Below are 27,789 nucleotides of genomic sequence, written 5' to 3'. Positions count from 1 at the left end.
AAACTACAGGGTAACATTCCCTGGTGCTTAATGTGTGCTGATGATGTAATGTTAGTAGGAAATAGTGAAAGTGACTTAGAACAAAAACTGGAACAGTGGAGACAAGCTCTCCAGAAAAAGGTTCAAAACTTAGGACAAAACAGAGTATTTGGAATGCTCATTTAAAGATGGAATTACTACAAATAAAATGATATATTTGGGTGGCGAATTTTTGTTTGTTTGTTTCAAATGCCATCTGTATATTTCAAACCAAAAACACTAAGCATTTTTGTTGAACAGAATTTTAAGATTAAGAGTGATCACCCAGTAGCTATAACTCTATTGCTTGATTACTTTTCTAACTAGGTATGACATATCTATTTACTTTATTACAGTCAAACCCGCTTATTAGAATACCTCTTAAGGGCACCCAAAGTCCCATTTAATGACAATGTTAACATTATGTCATACAGTTCTGTAACCAAAGCACTTAGAGACCTAATTTTTGTTTTATTTTGAAACTACAATGCATTGTTTAGTCCTGCGTAGATTTTTGTAAAGTTAGAGCGACAGAAACATTTATTTTAAATTTTTTTAAAATACTCTTACAAAAAAAACCCAAAAAAGTTTAGATTTTATATTTTATTTTACTTGTTTTTGTACATTTTTCAATAAAAATTTATGCAGGACTAGATATTATCTATCTACAATTACTGTAAAAATTTGGACTTTCTATCATCTAAGGAACCAGAGATATCTGACATCATAAGCTAAAAACGTAGTATTCGGGAAATCGCAAAAACATAAAACAGACTAATAGGCTATTGGGACAGTGCAAGTTCGGAAAAGCGACACCTGGTTTCTTTGCTCTGCACTTTTATTCGCACTTTTAATTATATTGGCCAATCATATGGTCCTGGTTGCTGGATAATTGTCAAGGCCATAGTCCAAAAAAATAATAAGAAGAAAAAATAAGATTCAGGTTATGTTATTAAAACGTAAACAATTGTTTGTAGTAAATAAAATTAGTTATTAAAATGCAGTAATGTAAGCAAAATACAATTAATTACATTTACCTTTATATAATAATTGCATATCATATCAATATTGTGGAGCAATATATAATTTTTCATCTTCATTGACAGTAGATATGAAATATACGTCAATTTGACAATTTCAATTGACAATGAATTATTTAAGAAAGTTACAATATTTCTCCGCTATTCTCGCACGATCGTTTCTCGTATCGTCTCCAAGTACTTGCACACCGTGAATAAAGCTACCGGTACATGGTAAGTTGAGTGCAGACGTTCAGAAAACAAATAGTTTTGTAACCATGGATATTTTATACTATAATGTGTTATATATAGTTGGAAAGAGAAGATTTCAGAGAATAATTTTCAATCATAACCCAAAAAACTTAAAAAATTCAATTTTCAGACTTTGGCAGCCCTTAAAGGAATAGCCTGGTTTAAGGAATAGAAATTTGAAGTCCCGAAACGTTTCTACTAACAACCAATGATCGGTTATTAGAATATCCGCGTGGATATTAGAATATCCACGGTTCATGCCAATTTTGATTGGCACGAAGGCTATTCCAATAAGCAGGTTCGACTGTACTACCCATTTAAAAATGGAGTTACTACAAATAAAATGATTGTGAAAAGTAATATTTTTAAGTACATAGGATCATTATTACTAGAGTACTGGGGAAATAGATAGAGAAGCATGCAGTAGCATTAGGGTTGGATGGATGATGCAGAAGAAAGTGAGGGGTGTGTTGTGTGACAGAAAAATTCGAATGAAGCTGAAGGAAAAATTCTATAAAATAGCCATAAGACCCGCTATGATATTGGGCAGTTAAAAAGAAAGAGGACCAACAAATGCATGTGACAGAAATGATAATGTTTAGATGGATGAGTGGAGTAACGAAAAAGGATAACATTAAGGCCTGGTTTTTCAGTATGTGGTTAAAATTTTGGTTAGCTAACCTAGTTTAAATTTTAACCAATATTTTAACCCTCATAGCATTTTTCAGTGCTTTAAATCAAGTTAAGAAAATCTCAGTTAGCTAACAACTTTTCTTCTGTTGGCAGCAGTAACTGTACGTGCGCATGTGCAATTCGAGAAATAATGATCAATTTGACAGAAAAATAAATAAAAGACAATTTCATGAACAAATTAAAAAAATGATTAATACAATGCAATATCAAGTTCGGAATCTTTGTTTAGTTCATAACGTCTACCTCGGTTTCATAACAGAAGAGAATTAGAATTACTGGGACGATTTAGACTTTTTTACGATTTTGTTTGTCAAAGATGACAGTCTTATCACTATTTGAACAGATTGAGCAGGAAATAAGAAATCTTTAATAAATTAATGATTAAGTATTTTGCTGCGTGCGTAGATAAATATAAAATAATCTTTTTAAAATATTACTAGGAATCATGCATTAAATCCTGTTACAGTAAGTGTAAACATAGGTACCTGTTACAGTTATATTTAAATATATTTCCTTATAATTCCTTCCTACATAATAACGATAATAATTTATAATTTCAATAATAATAATTTCCTTATAATAATAAGGAGGTATTAGAATACTTCCCGCGATGAAAGAAAATAACATAACCCAACTAATCCCTTCTGTCAGGCAGGTACTCAAAAAAAATAAACATGATGCATTCACTGCACCAATGCGCAAGAGTAACCGCAAAATTCGGAGTTAAACCATCTAACGAGGATCGGTTAAAATCGTGGTTAACTTAAACGAGTTTAAGCTCTAACCTAGATACTGAAAAACTGATTAAACATGAATATTTCGGTGACCAAAAATTAAATAGGTTAACCCAGCACTGAAAAACCGGCCCTAAGAATGAGTATATTAGGGGAAGTCTAGGAGTGGCACCAATTGATGCCAAAATGAGGAAGCATAAGTTAAGATGGTTTGGTCATGTTCAATGTTTGGACGTTAATCACCTAATATGAAGAATTGCTGAACTGAGGGTTCTTGGAAGGAGTAGGAGAGGAACACAATTGTCTTCATTGTGTTTAACACCTTAAGCGCTTTGTGTATATAACATTTAATATACACACAGTAGTCAAGTCCAGGGCGCCGTGTGTATAGATATTATTCATGGAGCATAGCTGTATTGTAGGCTGTAAATTTTTTATGGTGTCACGGACCCAATCGCAAAATATAGTTTGGCGTTTAATGTTTTAAAGCAGAAAACAATGAATGCTTATATATCTTTGTGTTTTTTATTTTACAATTCTCTTTTTCTATCAACATCTTGACACTGTCATCTCTCTAAAACAGTAACAGTCATTTTGAAACAGCAATTACATTAATGTACAGAAGCATTCATTATCGAAAATTTGAAATTTATAGCCGAATCCAAAAATATTTACCTTCTTTGAAGAAAATTCATTTAAATCATAGTCTGTACATTCCTCTATTCCTATCAAATCAGTCATATCCCCTGAAAATACATTTGAATCTATAGCCACTGGTTTCCAGTTACCCTTTATGTATTTAGTCATTTTATTATTATTATTACAAATTTATAAATTCAACACGTGAATAAATGGCGATAATCTGCACCAAAAAGTATGGTTAAGTTTACAACATAACTTACAAAAAATGATAACAGTTTACAAAAAACATTTGACGTCTGTCTCAAAATACCAGGTGCCTGATTTTCCCCGGAAAATGCAAAAATATCTTGAAAAAAGAAGAAGCAAAATGTTTGTTGTCAACAAACAGCTTCCGTCAACGTCAACGTTAGTTGTCTGCAAGTTGTCATTTTTCGAAGGGCTATGGAAATAAATGGGAGTTTGTTGTAATAACGTAAATTAAATTCCTTCTTTTCGATAGTCATAAAATGGTGTCAGGTTATTTTAGTCAATATTTTCTGGAAAATTTGTATAGAAAATAATGTAAAAATGTTCTATTGTGTTCCACCTGGATAGAAGTTAAAATATTTTGATGATGAATGGAACTGATTTAAAGGAAGAAGGGTCTTTAATTGACCGTAGACCCCATATAACATGTAAGTAATGTTAACATTCTGGTTCACGAATAATTTCATTTATTACTTTTGTTTTAAGGTGCTGGAGAAATCGAAGTTTTCTCCACAATTGAGGACAATCTCACTGAAGCCCTTCCTCAAGACACTTATGAGTGGAGAAGAACATTCGGCAGACCCATACGGTCTGTTCATATTGGAGCAGTTTTTGTACCATATAGCCCTGCTGCACTACCAAAGCCCAACAGCTGGGACCTGATTAGGCAGCCACTCTTTCATATTTATTGGACTGATTGTTCTGTAAGTAGTATGCACTACATAATCTTATTCAGACTTCAATAAATTTTGGTATATCTATAACTATATATTATTAAACTGGTATTTCTGAGTTAGTTTAATTTTTAATCATTTACCTTTATTTTATCAAAGTAATTTGACACCGAAACAGCTGATAGTTTAAATAATTTCGTTAATAAAAAGTAAATTTTTATCGCAAAACGGAAACAATTCAATGTTAGGGTCAGTCAGGGTAATTGGAAACGGGGGTGATTGGAATCACTTGGCTGCTTGATAACATAAAATATAGAAAGATGGCCTATTTTGGACACGTAGTAAGGGGAGACCGGTATAATATTCTTCAACTTATTATGATGGGTAAAATCGAAGGACACAGAGGAATTGGTAGAGAGCAGGCCTCTTGGTTGAAGAATATCAGGGAGTGGACAGGAATAAAGAAAGCAGAACAACTATTTAGAATAGCTCGAGACAGAGACAGTTTCGCCTTGTTAATCGCCAACGTCAAGGGGACTTGATAGGGCACGTTAAGAAGAAGGTGATTGGAAACAGTACTCCCTATGGCTAGAAATGAAATATTACAACAATATCACATACACAGAATTACAATAGGGAACTTGCATAAATTTTTAAATTCGAAAAAAATGTTATAAATCACAACAGAACATGTATCAAAGATAAAAAAGTTTTGTTTGTCTTTCGTTTGGCCCCTAAAGACGATTAAAAATTCAAATTAAAACAGGTGGTCCAAAATGCGTCGTGACGTCACTTGGTTTTACATGTACATTTTTCCAATAAAGTAAACAGAATTTTAAATTAGACGTTATAAACGTCAGTAGAACATACATTTATGTGACGTTACAAGTGTTTTTGATCGTTAGACCTATTCATAGAAAATTTGTACTTTTACAAAATGGTTTTATTTTCAATAGTAAACCTTCGTTCCTTTCCTTCAAAAACAGTATAAAACTACAATTTTAACAAACTGGTATATATTATTACAATGATATACGATAAATGTCATTAGAATATAAATATTTTTGACTTATTCCACGACGATGAGCTTGCCAAATACCCAAGTAGGTGGAGGCCAATAAACTAAAGAAGGAGAAGAAGAATATACCTAAATATAAGGTTGTGTCTAGGTATACGCTAACGTGTACGCAAATAAAAAAGTTAGTGTCAGTGATTTCTTATTTTTTATTTGTTTAGTGTTTGTTTTTAAATTAACTACGGAGTGTGGACAATTATTTAGTTCTTTTAATGAGTTTAAGAACATTTTAAAACAGTACGAAAAAGATAAGAAACTATAAATTAATATATATTTTTTTTTGGTTATAAATGAAATAGTATTACCTTAAAAGATTAAAATATAAGGAAGACCTAAAGCTTTCACAATAATAATTAACTTGTTCTGAAGCTATTATCCTTGTGGCATTTTTGTAATCAACTATTCTAAATGAGAACTAAGCCACAATTTAACTAAAAAATTGATTTTATTAACGTTTTGACTTCTAAACCGGATGTCTTGTCAAAATACAAAATATTATTAAATTAAACAAAAATGTTGTTGCTTAATAAAAATTTTTTTCTAATAATTTATTTAATCTGACTAATTTTTGTATTTTGACAATGACATCCGATTTGGACGTCTAAACGTTAATAAAATATTTTTTTTTTAGTTAAATTGTGGCTTATTTTGCATTTAGAATAGTTGATTATAATAATTCACTTACATATAAAAATTATTTTAACAATATTTTGTACCTACATGTCATGTAAACTAAATACATATAATTATTTTGCTAACCTAAATATATACTTTTATAATATACTTATATTTATTACAATTAAGTTTGAAACATCTGAATAGTTCTGCTTCCTTTCCCTTAACAAATATGTTTCTATCAAACAAACACTAAACATATCAAAATAGCATGTACCAAAATATATAGTCACTGCGCAAGCTAAATAATGACGTCACTGGCTTGATGAAGTTTAATTCGTGTCTACCTAACTTTTTATTTGCGTACACGTTATCGTGTACCTAGACACAGCGAAATATAACCATAATAAAAACTAATGCAAAACTATGTGACGTCACGGGCCGTTTGAACTATTTTATACCGCAGAAGACTTTAAATATGTATTTCTAAGTTATTACGAGTTTTTGAAGCGTGAAATTTTGGAAATCTCATTTTTAAACAAAACTGAACATTATTATCTAATAAAAAAAAATGTGCAAGTTCCCTATTCCATCCTTGCTTATTGTGTGGTATGTTATTCATTTGTTTACATCCTAAGTGAATGTCCATTCTGTGCAATTTAAATTTGATTGTTTTTAAACACATAAATCGATTTAGAACAGTGCCAATATTTTACAAATTCTATCTCTCTGTATTAAGTAGGTATACTGATTATATAATTTATAGCTACTACAAGAATATTTATATTGCCTACAATGTTATTTGAATGTTATTTACTGCAATAAGTCAGTACAGTAAGTGTTCACAATTGCCTCCTTAAGTCTTGAGCATGGGGTAAATGAAACACCTGTTAGGGGTAAATGGGAACAATGTGAGGTAAATGGAAATCAATTTTTTATGTTAAGGTCACAGGTCTTAAGTACATATGGAAGAGAGAACCAATGAAATACTCTTTGAATAATTTAAAAGAGAGGTGACAGATGTTAAAACAAAAAAAAAGTAACATATAGGGAGGCGGCTACTTACTACAGTATTCCACATTGCGTTATTTACAGCTGCATAAAGGGTAGAAAGACTCTCATTCACACTTACAAGACCTTTATTCGACCCGTCATGGAGTACAAATCATGTATCTACTCTCTTTGTTCAAGACAAAAACAAGAGTGGTTGTTGAGGACAGAACGTAGAATCTTGCGTAGATGCAACTATGAGCACTGGCGATATCCCTCAAACGAAATCCATAACATCTCGAACACCCCCAAAATCACTGAGAGAATAAACTCTCTGAACAGGAACTTCACAATCAAAGTAATCAACGGACCCCCTTCCGACACACAAGAATCTCTCAAATGTTCCTGTTCATCTTCCGGCCACGTACTCCACCGAAAGCCCAAACGCAAAAAGATTCATGTACCGTCCGCTCTAATGCAAACATGCATTGACAAACTCCCGGTGGAGTACGAAAACATCCTTGAGGCTACCCCGTTAGCCTACCGTACCCACCTCTAACATTTCCTCTTCCCTAACCCGAACAGGGAGAAGTTGGTTTTTTGCGGTTTCCCAACTTCATTGCACAATTATACCTGTTCGTCCCAAGAAAATAGCCGCAACTATTTTCTCCACTCGAACGCACACTGTCCACGCTGCGCTCAAAGCCACCTCCTGACCGCCGACGAGGGACGCAGGTTTGCCTGTCGTACAATGGTTTCTAGGGAGACTGGTCGAGAGCAAAGCACGGACAGTACACGTAAATGTCTATGGAACCAACAACAATCCATCAAACTTTCTTCTCTGTTGACTTCTTAGCCTTCTGGACACCACCGTCCGGCATAACCCAGGATCCAAGAACACCAGGACACGGCGCTTGCCCCAGTGTGTTTTTCGGACTGTTTGCTTTTGCTGCCAACACAATACATTCACCTCAAACCCTGAAGAGGACAAAATCCTAAACGGGGAAGCACATTGCACGCATTTCTTCTAAGCATTTTCTAGACAAGCAAATCAAACAATGTGATGATGATGATAAAGGGTAGAAACGTACCAACTGATAAGATGGAACTAGTGTGTCTACCGCATGGTCAGCCAAAATTGAAGACCATTTTGTTACGTGTTTACTTTTACCCCATTTTTTAGTTTTTGTTTTTCAAATTTCTGGGGTAAATGGAAACTTTGAATATTTTATTTTTTTGTAACTTTTTCTTAATTTTTAAGACATTCTACTGTAGACTACTCTTATAATAGCCAAAAGCTTTTATTTTATTATAATATAAAACAGTATATTTTTAAATAAATTTCAAATGCTTAGATGTCATGTATTTCAAATAGTGTTTCCAATTACCCCGATTGACCCTAATTTGTCAACATCTACATGCTTTCATACAACGCAATTATATATACAACACATTACGAAATCACCTTGTAGTATTTTTTAATGCCAACTTTGACCAAAAATACTATGTAAATAACAAAAATACTATAAAAAGTTGATACAAGAAGAGTACAAAAAACAATGTTATTTTTAACTAAAATTCGTGTTATCTGAAACGACCTCCAACCCCCAATTATTTTGGTTAACGGAGGTTTGACTGTAATTTCATGCAGGGGAAAAGATTTGTGGAAGAACTATACATGGACCATAGTGGTGTTCAGTTAGTTATACTTCTCAACATATCTGAGTGTGTGTATCTCTGTAATCTGACTATATTTCCTCCCTTTGATTATTCTTTAATTTCGGTATTTGTTTTTATTCTTCTTTCTCCCTCATTTGTTACATTGTGGCCCAATAATATTCTCATTATTTTTCTTTCAAATTTAAGAAGGCTATCTTCCTCTTTCTTGTTAATCATCGTTGTTTCCATCCCGTATGTAACAACAGGTCTTATTAAGGTCTTAAGGCACGTATCCATTACATTCATGCTCCAATGGATACTGCTTGTGCTCCTCTATATATAAACCGCCACCGATTGGATCGCTGAGGGTGAGTGCCAAGCATGGGCACTCACCCTTGGCAATCCAATCGATGGCACCAACATATCCACTATGTGGAGCAGCTACACGGAGCCCCAATGTAATGAATACATGCCTTTATACAGGGTGAGTCATGAGGAACTGTACATACTCCTACCTCGTATAGAGGCTCCTATGGGGAATAACAAATTACCATTAAAAAGTGTCTGCTCCCATTGTTTAATAATATACAGGGCGAGTTTCGCATTTTGGCAGAAATTTGTATTCGACATAATTTTTGAACGGTCAGATCGATGTGTCTCTTATTTTGGCCAATCGTTACACTATTACCACCTAATCAACTAATTTATTCAAACTAGAAAAAAATCAGGTCCGGCTTTAAAAAAATTAGTTCGTTTGGGTCTTAGAAAAAATTTCACCCTGTATATGCTTTTTGAAAACTCTAATATGAATTTTACAAATTAGACAAATAGGCAATTAAAATGGCATATTTATTTTTTTCCGCACACGATTACTTAATTTTTTATTAAAAAATCAAATTTAAGATTCAAATTTAAGAAGGCTATCTTCCTCTTTCTTGTTAATCATCGTTGTTTCCATCCCGTATGTAACAACAGGTCTTATTAAGGTCTTAAGGCACGTATCCATTACATTCATGCTCCAATGGATACTGCTTGTGCTCCTCTATATATAAACCGCCACCGATTGGATCGCTGAGGGTGAGTGCCAAGCATGGGCACTCACCCTTGGCAATCCAATCGGTGGCACCAACATATCCACTATGTGGAGCAGCTACACGGAGCCCCAATGTAATGAATACATGCCTTTATACAGGGTGAGTCATGAGGAACTGTACATACTCCTACCTCTTATAGAGTCTCCTATGGGGAATAACAAATGACCATTAAAAAGTGTCTGCTCCCATTGTTTAATAATATACAGGGCGAGTTTCGCATTTTGACAGAAATTTGTATTCGTCATAATTTTTGAAAGGTCAGATCGATGTGTCTCTTATTTTGGTCAATCGTCAATCAAATTACACTATTACCACCTAATCAACTAATTTATTCAAACTAGAGAAAAATCAGGTCCGGCTTTAAAAAAATTAGTTCGTTTGGGTCTTAGAAAAAATTTCACCCTGTATATGCTTTTTGAAAACTCTAATATAAATTTTACAAATTAGACAAATAGGCAATTAAAATGGCATATTTATTTTTTTCCGCACACGATTACTTAATTTTTTATAAAAAATCAAATTTCACTATGAATTAAAAGTTTGGTAAAGTGAACCATAGATTTAAAAAAAATAACTTTTATTACAAAAATTAATTTTTTTTGCACAAATAAGTAATTTATGTTACCATCCAATCAACTGATTTATTCAAACGAGAGAAAAATCAGGCCCGGATTTAAAAAATAACTTCGTTTTGGTCTTAGAAAAAATTTCACCCTGTATACGCTTTTTGAAAACTCTAATATGATTTTTACAAATTAGACAAATAGGCAATTAAAACGGCATATTTATTTTTCCCCACACGATTACTTAATTTTTTATTAAAAAATCACGGTTGATTAAAAAATCAAAATGAAAAAAAAAATGAACTCACGGTTTAACTCGCTACAACTCTGTTCCATTTTAATATTTTTTTTCTGAAATTTTTACAGCACATACCTCTTACCATTGTGAAGACTATGAAAATTGTTGTAGACTTTCAGTCTTCTTCTTGTAAAAGTTGCAAACTTGTAAATCGCAAAAATTAGGGGGAAAATTTTAAAATTTATCAATTTGATCACGTCTATGTTAAACTATAGAGTCCAAAAGAAGTGTTATGGGAAGTTTTAGATCTAGACGTGTTATAGAAAAAAAAATGGTAAAACTTTTAATTTTAAGAAAAACGTTGTTTTTGTAAATTAATTTTTGTAAAAAAAGTTAATTTTTTTAAATCTATGCAAAAACTCTGCCAAACTTTTTATGCATTTTGCCAAACTTTTTATGCATAGTCAAATTTGATTTTTTAAAAAAAAATAAGTAATCGTGTGGGGAAAAAATAAATATGCCATTTTAATTGCCTATTTGTCTTATTTGTAAAATTCATATTAGAGTTTTCAAAAAACGTATACAAGGTGAAATTTTTTCTAAGACCCAAACAAACTAATTTTTTAAATCCGGGCCTGATTTTTTTCTAGTTTGAATAAATCAGTTGATTGGGTGATAACACAAATTAAATATTTGTTCAAAAAAAAAATTCATTTTTGTAATAAAAGTAATTTTTTTTAAATCTATGGTTCACTTTACCAAACTTTTAATTATTCATAGTCAAATTTGATTTTTTTTATAAAAAATTAAGTAATCGTGTGGGGAAAAAAATAAATATGCCATTTTAATTGCCTATTTGTCTAATTTGTAAAAATCATATTAGAGTTTTCAAAAAGCGTATGCAGGGTGAAATTTTTTCTAAGACCAAAACGAAGTTATTTTTTAAATCCGGGCCTGATTTTTTTCTTGTTTGAATAAATCAGTTGATTGGTGGTAACATAAATTAAATATTTGTTAAAAAAAAATTAATTTTGGTAATAAAAGTTAATTTTGTTAAATCTATGGTTCACTTTACCAAACTTTTAATTCATAATCAAATTTGATTTTTTTTTTAAATTAAGCAATCGTGTGCGGAAAAAAATAAATATGTTATTTTAATTGCCTATTTGTCTAATTTGTAAAATTTATATTAGAGTTTTCAAAAAGCTTATACAGGGTGAAATTTTTTCTAAGACCCAAACGAACTAATTTTTTTAAAGCCGGACCTGATTTTTTTCTAGTTTGAATAAATCAGTTGATTAGGTGGCAATAGTGTAACGATTGACCAAAATAAGAGACACATCGATCTGACCTTTCAAAAATTATGACGAATACAAATTTCTGTCAAAATGCGAAACTCGCCCTGTATATTATTAAACAATGGGAGCAGACACTTTTTAATGGTCATTTGTTATTCCCCATAGGGGCCTCTATACGAGGTAGGAGTATGTACAGTTCCTCATGACTCACCCTGTATAGGTTCATCTTTGTTCTCTTACTTAGAGTCTTGCTTCTCAACAGATTTCTATTCATGCCATATGGTTTTTGTCTTTCCTCTATTTTTGTTTTTTCAGTTTTCCCTATTGTTACTGTCAAATAGCTAAAGGTGAATACAGTTTTAAATTTATGATTCTGTATTATTAGATATTTCTGAGTTGTGTTGTCCTTCGATATTTTGTGTTGTGCTGGTTTATCTCTAGCCCTATTCTCTTTGCTTCCTTATCTAATTTTTTAATTGCTTTCATAAGTGTCATCTTCATCTTTGCTATGATAACTAGATCATCTGCATGTGCTATTACTCGAAGTTGAACTATGTTTTTGTTGGCAAAGTTTGTCCTTATTATTGCTTCCAATATCAGGTTAAACAGTGTCAGGGAGATAGAGTCACCTTGTTTCATGCCATCTTCTTAGAAGTTGTTCCATTGAAACTGATCTTTGCTGTGGTGTTCTTTAGGCTCAGTTGGAGTTTAGTGTTAGTTTTACTTTTAATGTTAAATAGCTGTTTAACTTAAATTTGAAACAAAGGCAGGCTTCTTCCACAAAAACATAATGATACTTACTTAATCCAGAACCCGTCTACCTTTCGGTGTGAGTTTTGTGAGGAGTGGTGGGCAGGAGTGAATATAAAAATTATAAGAACGAACGTCACAAAAAACCCCTTATAATTTTTATATTCACCCCTGCCCACCAACTCTTTGTCCCCCACGCAGCGTTTCGCCCCTTGACATTTTTCTTAGTTACGTCATGATCTACTTATTCCCAAATTTTAGTGCACTGTCTCGATCACGAGCGTCACAAAAACCCTTAAAACTTTTATATTCACCCCTGCTCGCCACTCCTTTGTCGCTCACGGAGCTGTCCGCCCCTGGAGATTTTACTTAGTTACTTCATGACCTACTTATTCCCAAATTTTGGTGCACTAACTTGATCATGAGCGTCACAAAAAAAAATAATAAAAAACGCGACATTGACCCCTTATAACTACGATATGATTCAACATATCCCTATATAGTTTGTCCATATTACTTATCACGAGCAAAATCCGCTTCTATCTCTCTGACTATAGGTATATTAGAAATTTAATTTATTATAATAATTGGTTTAGTAGAAAATATGATTGGTAAATAAAAAAATAATGTTACTACAGTAAAAATAATTTAAATCAATCTAATAGAATAAAAATCATTTTCAACCAAATTATTAATTAAAAAACATTATCCTTCAATATACAGGGTTATTGATTAGTGGGGTAAAGCTCCGTAGATCCGTTATAGTAATAGATGGCAGTAAAAGTTAATAACAAAAATTGTAGCCAACATTGAGATTCACATTTCAAAATGAAGTAGAATGTTACAGGGTGTTCGATAACACAGTGGTAGACCAAACTTATGTTTTTTTAAATGAAACACCCTGTATTTTATTTTATATTCGACATATTCTCAACTTCTCCATTACAAAAATATAAAGGTTTGTTATGTTATACATGATATTTACAAAGTTATAAACAATTTTATATGAAAATCGTAACAAGTTCAACTCGCTGGATAAATAAAAATAAGCACCAAAGCAATGAATTATTGATGCCATGTTTTTTTATTTATTGTCAAAATTTTTAAAAATGATTGATATTTCTAATTTTTTTATATTGAATACGACAATATAAGACAATAATATATAAGACAATAATTCAGTGATGGCTTACTTAAAATTTGGAAAGATTTAGACCTGTAATTAACAATTTGCTCTGAAAAATGAAAATATCTATTAAAACTAATAAATTTAGACATAGGGAATGTTATGTAAAAATTAAAGTACAGTAATGCTACTTTTCAATAGTGATATACCTAAAATAGAGGGTGTTCCATTTAAAGTTACTGAGAAAATAATGTACTACTTGCGTTTTAACTCACCCTGTATTAGATATAAAGAAAATTAGGAATTATAATTAGAACATTAGAAAATAAAAAAATATGGCATCAATAAACCATTGCCGTGGTGGTTATTTTTATTTATACAGGGAGTTAAACTTGTTACGATTTTCATATAAAATTGCTTATAACTTTGTAAATACCCTGTATAACATACCAAACCTTTATATTTTTGTGATGAAGAAGTTAATAGGATCTCAAATATAAAATAAAATAGAGCGTGTCCCATTTAAAAAAACATAAGTTTGGTCTGCCACTATGTTATCGAACACCCTGTAATATTCTAACTAATTTTGTAATGTGAAGCTCAAAGTTGCCTACAATTTTTGTTATTAACTTTTATCGGTATCTATTACTATAACGGATCTACGGAGCTTTACCCCAATAATCAATCACTCTGTATTGGTTTATAAAGGATCAATAAAGCAGTAGATATCTTTAGAACCATTACCTGGAATTATAATAAATTTAAATTCATTGTAGTTTATATTCATTAATCTCCGTGTACATGTACATTGTTTATGTACTAATGTCACTGATTGAATACTAATTGAGTGATTGTTGATGATTGCTTACATTATGTGTTTACAAGATTTGAGTTCAAAACTTATCAGTATGGAAATAAAAAAATTAAATGAACAATTGACAAATAGAGAAGAATGAACACTAGACTGCCACATAAAATATGCAAGATCTCTTGCTTTTACTAAAGACTCTCTTCTAACAAGGAAATTGTTTGCTTAATATTCAGTATTTTCTAAACAGACACAGAGGCATGTTTTTGGGCTGCCCAAGGTTTCTTATTTATAGGGGAGTCAATATGGAATGAAAACATGCATTGTTTCGGAAAAATTCAAACAAACTTATATTTTTCTAAAACTATTTTTGTTAGTTTATATACTTCGGTTTTCTTTTATCTAATTAAGGGGGGGTATGGTTTGAAATCAACATATCAAGCACATTTTGTGAATTTTTTTCTAAGCTATGGTACAATTATTTTATTTTTAAATTAAATAAATATATTAAGTACAATTCAAAGAATATTTAGAAAAAAATTCAGTCCAAAATATTGAAAAATAAGCCATTGGTGACAAATTTTGACAGCAGCTCACAAAAAAATGGATTTTACGGTGGACATCAGAACTCGTCACTAGATCATACGAAACAAAAAAGTTCAAAAATATTTAATTAGATTATTAGTTTCACGAGGTCACAACGTCGAGTTTTTTTATTTTTAATGATTTTTGAATTTTTGGTATCACTCAGAAATCAAAAAAATAATTTTTGCTAAAAATTTTGTGAAAATCAATAGCTTTATTATTGTTGAACAAAAAATAAGCAAAAAAAGAAAAATATCTCAACGTTGTTACCTTGTCTAAAGAAAATCTGTGCAAAATATCAGGTAGATCGGCCGAGTAGTTTTTCAGTTACAGTGTCCACCGCATTTAAAAAAGCAGTTGTGAGAAAAAATGCGTTTACAGTTTTGACAACTGCATCTTCATCTTCTTATTTGTCTACCAAAGCGTAAAGTGATGCACATTGGAATGTTTTTTGAATCGAGGAGTAATCTACAAAAGAGAAGGCGAACAGTTGTTTAACGTTTCTCACTACGCTCAAGCGTGCTGGCGCGAAGTCGCGGAAAGTGAGTCGAAGGTAGGGATATTCAACACTCTGTATCTCTAGTAATTGTACTCCGATTATTTTGAAATATTCTGAGAGTATTCTTGAAAGTATGTACTTTTATTTGAAATCATAAAAAAAATTAAATATTTTAAACCATACCCCCCCCCCTTAAACCATATCCATTAAACCTAATCTTCAGTTAATACCGTGGCATACTATATTTCGAACAGATGATATTGATGTTAAAGTATCGCATTTACAAACTTATATTCTGTCAGTTCTTGATGTACATGCGCCTTTAAAATCAATTTTAGTCAGTAATGTAAAACCATACTCTCCGTGGATTACTGGTAATATTAAACATTTGCAAAAGTTACGTGACAATGCATTAAATAGATTTAGAAGAACACAATTACCGGAACATTGGTTGTACTACAAACAATTTCGAAATTATACAACTACTGCTATTAAAGCGGAAAAAAGGGCTTACCTTAATATGAACTTTCAGAATTCGAACTCAAAGGAAAAATGGGCCGAATTAAAAAAACTTAATATATCCAAACAGAAAAAAAATGAATTACCTAGGCATTTAAAATCAGTAGAGGATATAAATAATTTTTTTATTAATAATATAAATATAATGCCAGGTAGTAAAGAATTACTTAACTATTATGCTCATAACGTAAAAGAGGGTATTAATGATAACTTCAGTTTTTCGTATGTTTCTGAAGAGCTTATTAAGGATATCATTTTTTCGTTAAAATCTAAAGCTTTTGGCAATGACCACTTAAATATTACAATTGTTCAGTTGTGCTGTCCTGTGATTATTCCTATTCTAACTCACATAATAAATGTTTGCATTGAAAAAAGTTACTTTCCTTTAGACTGGAAATTTGCAAAAGTTATACCTTTGCCGAAAATCACCTCACCTAAAGAGTACAATGATCTTAGATCAATTAGTATTTTACCTACATTTTCAAAAAATTTTGAACTAGTTATGGAAAGCCAGATTAGAGATTTTTTAAGCACTAATAAAATTTTGCCAGAAAACCAATCGGGTTTTAGACGTAATCATGGGTGTGCAACTGCACTTGTTGATGTTGTTATTATATCTTTAGATTTGAACAAGGTTACTCTTCTTGTTCTTTTAGACTTTACTAAAGCCTTTGACTTAATTAATCATGATATATTATTACCAATATTACAGTTTTATAAATTTAGTGTCAGTTCCAGGAATCTTCTTGCCTCTTACTTACATAAGCGTAAACAAATTGTTCAGATTGATGAAATGACTTCCTCGTCTAGTGAAATACAGTCAGGTGTACCTCAGGGAAGTATTTTGGGTCCATTATTATTTAGTTTGTATTCATCAACATTTCCTAAATGTCTTAACTACTGCAACTATCACTTATACGCGGATGATACGCAAATTTATTTGTCATTTGAACATTCTAATGTATTAGAAGCTGTTGAACGCCTAAAAACTGATTTGTTCAATATTTACAAAACGGCTACTGACCATGCACTTAAAATTAACCCATCAAAATCTGTAGCATTATTGTTTTGCAATGAAAATATACGTGAATCCATTTTGGCTAACGTTTCACTTGAAATCAATGGTACAAATATTCCTATAAAATTAAATTCTAAAAACTTAGGCCTTTTATTGGATTCGAGACTAAGGTTTAAAGAACATATATCTCTTAAATTGAAGGCAGCTTATGCAACTTTAAAAATGATTTATGCACAAAGACATTTTTTATCACAGGACGTCAAAAAGCTTTTATGCGATTCATTAGTTTTATCACACTTTAATCACTGCGACGTTGTATATGGACTATGGACCGTGTTTAGACAGTACTGATTCACGAAGGGTTCAAAAACTGCAAAACTCGTGTGTGCGTCTGATTTGCGGTATTAGAAAATTTGGCAGGATCTCGAGTAAATTCAAACAATTAAACTGGTTAAATATGTACAACAGACGGCAATTACATTTTAGTTGTTTATGTCATAAGGTATATTTAAAAAAAATCCCACCCTATTTACACAACAGGTTAACCTTCAGAACGGATATACACAATTTAAATATCAGACGCAATACTATTCTTCGTGTTCCTAGACATAACAAGGTATTATTTCAGAGAGGTTTTTCCTACAATGTCGCACTTTGCATTAACAACTAATTTAAATTAGATTCAGGTTTATTAACTACATCAGCATCATCATTTAAAAATCGATATAAGAAGCATCTGTTAAATTTACAAAATATATGAACAACTTTTGCGTAAAGTTTTAAACGAACTACTCTCCTTTCCTTTGTCCCTTCGTTCTTTGTTCCTTTCTTTCTTCTACCTTTCCACAATTCCTAATATCTATTTAATTATCGTTTTAATAATTTTATTATATTTATTGTTAGCTATGCTCTCGTTTCACTAAATACGTGTTTTAATATGGTAGGCACTGGTGGAAGAGCAGAAGTGGACTGGGTAACTGGTCCACGACTGAACCAGTTGTAGCCTTTTATCCACTAACTCAATGTATGTAATTTATTGTAAGCATGTACTATGTTATTGTGGATAATAAATGTATTATTATTATCCAGATTTAGCCATACGGCTCACACTCCCTCTAAGGGGAAAATTGACTCATCCCAGATACCTACGGTATCAAAAGGATTGAGCTCTGGTGGGACTCTTTCCGTGTTATCGAGCCCTAGGTGACTTGGTATGCAGGTGTATCTCCCAAAAATTTTCGTACACATCTGGCCGTTGCGAGTAGTACTGCTTTCTGCATGGTCTTATAAAGATGTTCATTAAGACCCAGCTTTTTTATGCTTTCGAGGAGGGTCTTCGGAATGACTCCAGTAGTAGACATAATAATCGGTATCGTCTGGGTACTTTGCATTCTCCATTGTCTCCGTATTTGAATTTCCAGATCTCTGTACTTGGCGATCTTTTCAGTAAATTTAGTACGTAGATTATTGTTGTTAGGAATCGCCACATCAATGAGGGTTGTTTGTCTCGTTAATTTATTGACTAATACGAGATCTGGTCTATTATGCACCTGTTTAATCTGTAAGCACAGTGCGGTCCCAGTATAGCTTGTAGTTGCCATCCTTAAGCATACTCTCAGGGACGTATTGATAATATGGGAGATGGTCGATTTGGAGAAGTCCCAGCTTGATAGCTATCTCCTGATGAAGGATTTTCCCCACTGCGTCATGCCGTTCCTTGTACTGAGTTGCAGCAAATGCCTGGCAGCCCCCTGTAAGATGTTGGATGGTTTCTTGGGCTTGACATCCATATCGGCATCTGTCGTTTTGAACATGAGGGTCTTTGATGATATATTTCAGGTAATTTCTGGTTGGTATAACCTGATCCTGAATGGCCAGTAATGAACCCTCCGTTTCAGGGAACATCTTTCCTGATGTCAACCAGTAGTTCGACGCTATATTGTCGACATAATCTTGGCTGACCTCATTGGGATGTCGCCCGTGCAGAGGTTTACCCATCCAGGCGCGCACTTTTTCGTCCTTAGTAAGGTGGTTTATGCGCAGTTCTGCTTCCCTCAGTTTTATCGGTTTTGTGTCATCTACTGCGCAGATAGCGCGATGTAGAGTAGATGTTTCAGCCTGCATCTGAAAATAAGATCTTAAATTAGCAATTTGTTTGTCTAATTGCTCACCTATATCCATAAAATTCCTAAATTATATAAAAATATATTCCTCCTAAATTCCGTGGTAATGTCGTTCTTTCTACTGCACTTTTTGGATGGTGTTTTTGTGCCTTTGTGAGGTGCGTTCTTACTTTTCGCTGAAGATTTTCTATGTCCGTTTTTGTCCACTTAACAATGCCAAATGAATAGGTAAGCGCGGAACATGCGTAGGTGTTTAGTGCCTTAAACAAATTTCTATTATTAAGGTGTGAGCGAAGCAGCTGTTTTACCCTTCGTATAAACTCAGTAGTTATCTCTGTTTTCATTTGTTTATGGTCAATTCTCCGCGCTTGCTTTACTCCAAGATATTTATACATATCGTTTTCACCCATGGCCACGATGTTGTGGCCATTTTGCATATCGAATCCTCCGGGCTGTACTTTTCCTCTGACTATATTTAAAATACGGCACTTGTCTGGTCCGAAGTGCATGCTAATATCATTAGAAAAAGTTTCTACAGTTTTTAGCATCTCATCAAGTTGGTTTCGAGTGGAAGCCATTAATTTCAAATCATCCATATACAATAAATGATTAAGCTTCGCCACCACATTGTTGTTATTTTTGATGCCAAAACCTGCGTCTGTGGAGTTCAATAGCTGAGATAGTGGGTTCATAGCTAGACAGAACCACAGTGGACTCAACGAATCTCCTTGAAACAGGCCCCGGCTGATTGCGATATTTTCAGTTTCGATGTTATTTTCACCAGGTATTTGAAGGTGAATTCTAGTCTTCCACTCCGTCATTATATGCTCTAAAAAGGTCACTATATTATCATCGACTTTATATATTCTCAATATATCTATAAGCCATTCATGCGGCACTGAATCAAAGGCCTTCTTGTAATCAATGAAGGCAGTAAAAAGATTCCTCTTTTTGGAATATGCCTGGTTAGAAATGACTGAGTCGATGATGAGTTGTTCTTTGCAACCCATGGAACCCTTAGCGCATCCTTTCTGTTGAGGCTCTATGATATTGTTCAGAGCACAGTGTTGGTAGATACGCCGGGCTACACAGGATGTGACCAATTTATACAAAGTTGGAAGACAAGTAATTGGGCGGTATTTGGCTGGATCTTGGGTGTTATTTTGATCCTTCGGAATTAAATAAGTGGTTCCCTGAGTTAGAAATGATGGTATATCCTGCGGATTAGAAATAACATGATTAATTAGTGTTGATAAGCATTCATGAACACTCCAAAACTTCTTAAACCAAAAGTTTTGAACTCCGTCTGGTCCAGGAGATTTCCAGTTATGAAGCTCTTTGATGGTATTTTAGACTTCTTCAGTAGTGAAGGGTTCGTAAAGGGTGGTAATGTAGTGTTGGCAGTTCTGTGTCGTATCTTCTATCCATCCAGCATTGTTGTTAAGAGCAGCTGGCGTGGGCAGTTGATTTCCCCAAAACTCATGAATTTCTTCTTGGCTTGGGTAAGTCTTATCGACACGTTCTACAGTGGAATTGAGTTTTCGATAGAACGCCTTTTCAGAACTTTCAAAAAGAGCATTGTCGCTTTTGTGGTTGTTACTAACTTTGTACCTCCTTAGTCGTCCTGAATAAACGGAGAGCTTTTGTTTTAATGTATCCAGACACTGATGGGCTGTGTTGTTTTCTGGATCATATCTTGAGTGTCTTGCGGTAGTCAGCATTATTTCTTCAGCTCTCCTGATGACTTTTCTACTTGTTACACCTCGTATGTATTCTGTGACTATACCAATATCCCTACGTAGTAATTCGATCTTTCCGAGCAGTCTTTTTTCCCAGGGTGCAATTCTGTTACCAGTTCTTTCGTTATTAGTACCCCGTCGTGTTCTGATCTTAACACCCATTACATTAGCAATTGCTGTTGCTGCACAGTAGATTAGCATATGCAAATATTCTAACGTGTGCGCTTCTACGACATAGTTGGGTAGGACTTCAGTGTTCACAATTTGTAACAGCGCACCTAGTTTCTTACAAGAGTTTATTCGTGGTAGAGGTGGTCTGCTAAGTGGGTTTGTTCCATTAAACTCTTGTACGGCACGAGCCATTTCGTTTACTAGACTATCGCGCAACTCGTTGTTTTCCTGCTGTGTATTATCAGGTTGAGTTTCTGGCACGGGAATCCCAGGAATCTGCTCATCGAGGATTTCATTAGGGACTTGATCTAAAACTTGTTCTTGGTTATTAATTTCCCGTTCGACTTCGCTTTTGATCGAATTGCGTCTAGTCTCTGGGATAAGGTTGTTCCTTATGATTACCCGGTATTGATCTGATACTCTTTGCTCCGATACTTGAATATCTGGGTATGACCTGCAAAATTCGGCATACAGCTGTTGTCGGTAGCCGATTGTTTCTTGACCGAGGTTTGTCACCTTGTAATAGAAGCGCAAAATGTTTTCATTGATGGACACAGGACACAGTCCATTTCATGCGCTGCCTCGGTCGTCCCGCTTGAGTGAGCGCCGGCTGATGATCCAGCGCAGCATCTTCGGCGGGTGGAGCTCTTGTTGTTGTTTGGCTCGCTTGTGGTTGTGGTTGTGGTTGGGCTGTAGCTGATTGTATGACAGGGGCCAGCCTCCTCAACACCCTGCCACCGACGTCCCGCATGCTGTCACGTCCAGCGTCGGCTCCAGACGTGCCCTGGCGATCCCCAGGCAGCGATCCTAAACATAAATTATTTATCTCCATTCTCATGGGTGTGCATTTTATACCTACTGCCAGGTGTCAGTTTTTGTTCCACGGCAAGTATCCCTGCTACTCTCTGGGTATTGGCGCTACGAATACCCAGAAAGCATCCCCCATTCGCAGGGGGCCGCGCCTGATAGAAGAATTGACAAAAAACTCCCACAGGTTATTATTATTATTATTAATGTTTTCACTTCTTTTCCTGTCATATAAAATATTCGGTTATTCTTATTAGAATTTCATTCCTTGTTTTCATTTGGTTCTGCTTATGTCAGACCTTGTTTTATAATGGAGGTATATTGTCATCTTGTACACTTTATTTTTCAGGTGTCATTCAGGATATTTATTTCTCTATATGATATCGTTAAGGCCATAAAATTATCGACGACAAACAATAATTCACAATTTACTGATTATCCCATAATAATTTTCTGCAACTATCTAATAAAGAGAAGAAACATAGTAAGAGAAATACATGAGGAATATACACCCAAATAGATAAAAACCCAGAAGTTCAAGTGCGCCAATGTCTCAACAATAAGCTAGATAAAGTCAGAGCAACTATCAGTCCACTTTGGTAGTTTCTTTATGGCATTTTGTTTTTTATCTGTTGTAATTGTACCTGGAGTTTTGTGTACATAATCTCCTTATCGCACTTGATTCTATTTCTTTCATGTAATCTAATTTGTTACCTGCAATTATTATATTACTCCATAGTTGATTGCAAAGTGTCATGGTTTGAGTTCCCAAAATTTTATGTTGTGTTAAATGAATTGTCAAAATTTTTAACATCGTGAATTTTACAAGAATATTTTAAATTTTTCCGTTTTCAGGACTTAGAAGTATACAAAACTACAGTGAAAGAAGACATTGAAAGTTGGCAGAGAGACCTAGCTGCTAAAGAAATTGTCGATTGGTTAATAGTAGTCGTTGAAAACTTTGATGGGAAACGTACAAATAAATTATTGCCAAGAACAACAGTTTTGGACAAGATTCGGGCTGACTTCGCACCAAAACAAGGTAAGAAACCTTTGTATAGTATCAAATGTATATCAAAATTAATACGATTAAAAAGTAGCTATAAAAAAAATTCAGGTTGTAATTTTTGTGTTATCTCAATTTTTCCAAGTAGTCTAGGCGCCAAATAGAGGTCACCGTGTCCTTTTCAATTCTGATGGACAAACTCAACGGTTCTTATGGATTTTTGGCTGCTGATTACGAATTTCGAGGGTGGAATTCGATCCGAGTGGTCAAAAAATTGTTATAAACAATTTAATTGTTTATAAGGCTCTGGCTCATAAACTAAAAGAGATAAAAAAGAATGTTTTAAGTAAAATTTGTTCGTTAATAAAAAACGAAGAAAAAAACGTTTACTAAACTTAAATCCAACAATTAGAACTCAAGATATTGTAAAATTAGTGCACAATGCAAAGTTCAAATTTCAAAATAAGTATTTTTCGAAGCTTTATCGATCGTAACTCGGCTTCTACACATGCAAATGAGCCTTAGAAGGTCTCATTTTAAAGTTTAATAAATATGCTTTTAAACAAAGTTTGCTAAATTACTTTGTCTTCATTTATTTTAAAGTTATATTCGATTGAAATTAAAATTTTGTTAAAAAAATGGTACATTCATTTGTTTATAAGGGTTTCAAGCAAATTTGAGCTATAAACATTTATACTTTAATTAATAATAATGATAGAAGAACTCAAAAGGAACATTTTGAGCTTAAGAAAATGTTCGTATGTTTATTTTTGGCCAAGATATCGATATTTTAATAGCGCGCTCGGAGGCGCGAGATTGGCTCACCGCGTAAAGGTTCACGCGCTAACTTCTCGATGCAAATTATAATATCTATGTATATATACGTTATGTTCATTTTTCATTTTTGAAGATCCTAATAAAATTTTATCATATAATTCTTATAGTTAAATCATCATACTGTACCTCGTATCACCTTTCATTCTATTTACTTTGTCTTCTATTTTTTGTACTAAATGAGAAAAAAAAACATTAAAAACTGATATTTCAGAAATATAACTAAAAAGTAAGTTGATATTATTTATTAATAGTATTTTTACAAACATTATCTTTCATGCATCTGCATCGAGATATACATAGAATTTCAGCTTTTTTACTTCTGCATAAGTTCTTAGAGCAATTTTTACAGTTACATGGTGGTACTGTCTGTTCTTATAGGTAGTAAAACTAAAACTTTCTGGGGTCTCAGAGTCTAATTATCTATATGATATCCATATAAAGTGGATCTAGTTCTTTTGCAACATCATCAAGGCACGTTAATTGTGTGTATGCCGCCACAACATAAATGCTCGTCTTATATGCAATGAAGATGCTGTAAAAGAACTCGATTCATTTTTATATAGATATTACATATTGGCTCATTTGCATGCGTAGGAGCCGAGTTACGATCGATAAAGCGTCGAAAAATACTTACATACTTGAAGATAAAGTAATTTTACAAACTTTGTTTGGAAGCCTATTAACGAAGCTTTAAAATAACCTACTAGGGCTCATTTGCATTCGTAGAAACTGAGTTACGATCGATAAAGCTTCGAAAAATACTTATTTTGAAATTTGAACTTTGCATTGTGCACTAATTTTACAATATCTTTAGTTCTAACTGTTGGATTTAAGTTTAGTAAACGTTTTTTCCTTCGTTTTTTATTAACGAACAAATTTTATTTGAAACATTATTTTTTATCTCTTTTAGTTTATGAGCCAGAGCCTTATAAACAATTAAATTGTTTATAACACTTTTTTGACCACTCGGATCGAATTCCACCCTCGAAATTCGTAGTCAGCAGCCAAAAATCCATAAGAAACCGTTGAGTTTGTCCATCAGAATTGAAAAGGACACGGTGACCCCTCTGGCGCCTAGACTAAAGAGATGTTTTTGATTTTGTGTATTGTGTAATGTCTCCATATTTAAAATAGTAGTAAAAATAGTAGAGTATGCGGGACCAATTTTTCGTTGGAATTTTGTCACGCTGGACAGTCAGGAAGTGAGATGCAATTGATAGATCTCCCTGGCCTTCTTTGTTTCCAGCATTCGTTTGGCTTGTAAATTGTAGAAACCACGAAGGCGTTATCAGAAAATTGGTCTATTCCTCTTCTTCTTAAAGTGCCGTCTCCTCAATGGAGGTTGGCTACTACAATTGCAAACTCTTCTCTGTCTTCAGCTGTTCTTATTAGCTGTTCAAAATTTAGCCCTGTCCATTGTCGGATGTTTTTGAGCCACGATAGTCTTTTGCTTCCTAGTCCTCTCTTTTCCTCGATCTTTCCTTTCACTAGAAGTTGAGCATATTGGTACTTATTATTTCTAAGTATGTATCCTAGGTAGGATGTTTTTCTAACTTTCACTTTGTTGAAAAGTTCTCTTTCGTTACCTATTCTATTCAGCACTTCTTCGTTTGAGGTATGCGATATCCATGAAATTTTGAGGATCTCCGGTAGATCCACATTTCAAAGGCCTCCAATTTATTTACGGTTGATGTTTTAAGGGTCCATGTCTCAACTGAATAGAGAAGAGTCGACCAGACGTAGCATTTGGATAAACGTAGCCGAATTTCGAGTTTTATTCGAGACTCACGAAGCAGTTTTTTTATTTTTTCGAAAGATTTTCTGGCCTGTTCTATTCCCGATTTTATTTCTAGATCAGGATTTAGGCTGCTATCGATCCAACATCCCAAGTACTTAAATCTATTGACTTGTTCTAAAATGTGCCCATTTATTGTGCAAGGTTGAGCTACGTTTTGGTTTTTTCGGATTGACATCACCTTGGTTTTTTTAATGTTTATTTTCATACCAAATTACTCACAGGTCGAGTTGGTCTTGTCGATGAGTCGTTGTAGACGCAAGTCGGAATCTGCAATCAACACCGTATCATCGGCGTATCTGATGCTGTTGATATTTACGCCATTCACCTTGACTCCCATCCTTGGAATTTCTACTTCTGCGGATGTGGAACGTTCGATCCTAACTCTGGCGTTTTGGTTCCAGACAAGTTTTTTATAGACCAGGACTAATCTGTAAAAAACGTGTATTTTTGGATGTGAGAGGTGGCATTCGGATTTTTGCAGATAAAGTTAGGTGACACCTTCAGTAATAATAATTGACTTATGCTCCTTCTCAAATATGCCCGGGACATTAATAAAAATATTTAAAAATTTCGAAAAACATCGATTTTTTCTGCTTTCTTTGCTTATAACTTTAAAACGGTTCGTTTTGGAACAAAGTCGTAGAGAAATAAAATAAAGATAATTGAATTTTGTATGGTATACGACTGGTCAAAAATGTCTTAAGGTATTACCTTTTCTGCAATATAGCAATAAATACAAATAAGGGGGCAATTACGCCTGTTGTTATTCAATGTTTCTTAACCACTTTGGTGGCACTTAGAACCTTAGTAATTCGCTTAGAAAATTCTTATAACTTACTTAAATGGTCTACCAAATTTCATTAAAATCGACCTAATAGATTTTGCATAATAAATTTGCAATGTAAATGTTTTTAAACAAGTTCATATTTTTTAAAATCTTTTGAGAAATCACTTTACAGAATTAAAATCGGATTATTTAAGGGGCCCCAGCAATGTTTTAAAATTACAAACAATTTTTTGGCTTATAAACAAATAGCTTTGTTTAATAATAAAAAAATTAATGTTTAGCAATGCAAATAATTAAAACCGGTATAATTTGACTTAAACTTTCAAATGCTGTCAGCAGAATTGCTATTTTATTTTTTAATCAAAGTTATTCTCCTTTAAAAATTGCAATTTTTCTATTTTTTTAATGTTCCACCGCGTTTATCTCGAAAACTATGCATCCTACGAAAAAATTTGTAAAAACATTTTTTGCTTAGAATTACCCAAGAAATACAAAAAAAATGTTTTATTTTGCGAAAAATCGATGTTATGTAATTCCTCAAGTTCTTTGTTTATAACAATCTTATCGACATCCGGATCAACTGTTACCCAAAAAATTCGTGTTGTACGGGTCAAAATACATAAAAAAAACTTGGGTAAGTCCATCTAAATAAAGGAGCCCGTAGCACCCCCTCCTGGACACAGCATTAATTTGTTTATAAGCCAAAAAGTTGTTTATAACTTTAAAACATTGCTGAGGCTGCTTAAATAATCCGATTTCAATTCTGTAAAGTGCATTAGTTAGGTGGAGTGATTCTTTATATGTAAAAAATTGACAAATCTTCGTATGTTCTAGTTTTTGTTGTGCAAGATTTAAAAAAAAATTAATTTAAAAAAAATAGTTTATATTGCAAAATTATTATGCAAAATCTAGTCAATTTTAATGAAATTTGGTGGACGGTTTTAGCACATTACAAAAATTTTCTAAGCGAATTAGGAAGGTTCCAAGTGTAACCTAAGTAATGGACAAACAATGAATAAGGACAGGCTTGTTTTGCCCCCTTATTTTATTGCTATTTTGCAGCAAGAGTGTTAAATTAAGAGATTTTTAACCAATCGTATCTGATAGAAAATTTAATTATCTTTGTTTTATTCCTGTACGACTTTGTTTCAAAATGAATCGTTTTAAAGTTATAAGCAAAGAAAGCAGAAAAAAAAAACGAAATTTTTTGAAATTTTTAAATATTTTATTTTTTTATTATTAATGTTCCGGGCATATTTGAGAAGGAGCATAAGTCAATTATTATTAACGAACTTATCACCTAACTTTATCCGCAAAAATCCGAATGCCACCTCTCACATCCACCTAAAAAGAGATCCTTCATGGTCTATTAGTAATTTGATGTCTTTTTCATCGAAACCGACTTC

General features: G+C 33.1%; 2 protein-coding genes across 2 annotated transcripts in view; one reads left to right on the top strand and one right to left on the bottom strand.

The window, feature by feature from the left end:
- Nucleotides 1–3,616, bottom strand: part of LOC114329179 (ATP-dependent RNA helicase ddx24) — a 124,280-nt gene extending 120,664 nt beyond the window's left edge. Inside the window, exon 1 of the mRNA XM_050653246.1 lies at nucleotides 3,392–3,616. Coding sequence (XP_050509203.1) covers nucleotides 3,392–3,523 — 132 coding nt within the window. The 5' untranslated portion in view covers nucleotides 3,524–3,616. The remainder of the gene's footprint in view (nucleotides 1–3,391) is intronic.
- A 107-nt stretch (nucleotides 3,617–3,723) lies between these two features.
- The window catches only part of LOC114329182 (trafficking protein particle complex subunit 10), a 143,603-nt gene continuing 119,537 nt past the window's right edge, over nucleotides 3,724–27,789 (top strand). Inside the window, exons 1-3 of the mRNA XM_028278205.2 lie at nucleotides 3,724–4,032; nucleotides 4,091–4,308; nucleotides 22,811–22,997. Coding sequence (XP_028134006.1) covers nucleotides 3,969–4,032; nucleotides 4,091–4,308; nucleotides 22,811–22,997 — 469 coding nt within the window. The 5' untranslated portion in view covers nucleotides 3,724–3,968. The remainder of the gene's footprint in view (nucleotides 4,033–4,090; nucleotides 4,309–22,810; nucleotides 22,998–27,789) is intronic.

The sequence above is a fragment of the Diabrotica virgifera genome, chromosome 6 (genome assembly GCF_917563875.1).
Source record: "Diabrotica virgifera virgifera chromosome 6, PGI_DIABVI_V3a".
Lineage (NCBI taxonomy): Eukaryota > Metazoa > Arthropoda > Insecta > Coleoptera > Chrysomelidae > Diabrotica > Diabrotica virgifera.
The sequence above is the reverse complement of the archived record's forward strand: the minus strand, read 5'-3'. Positions and strand labels throughout refer to the sequence as shown.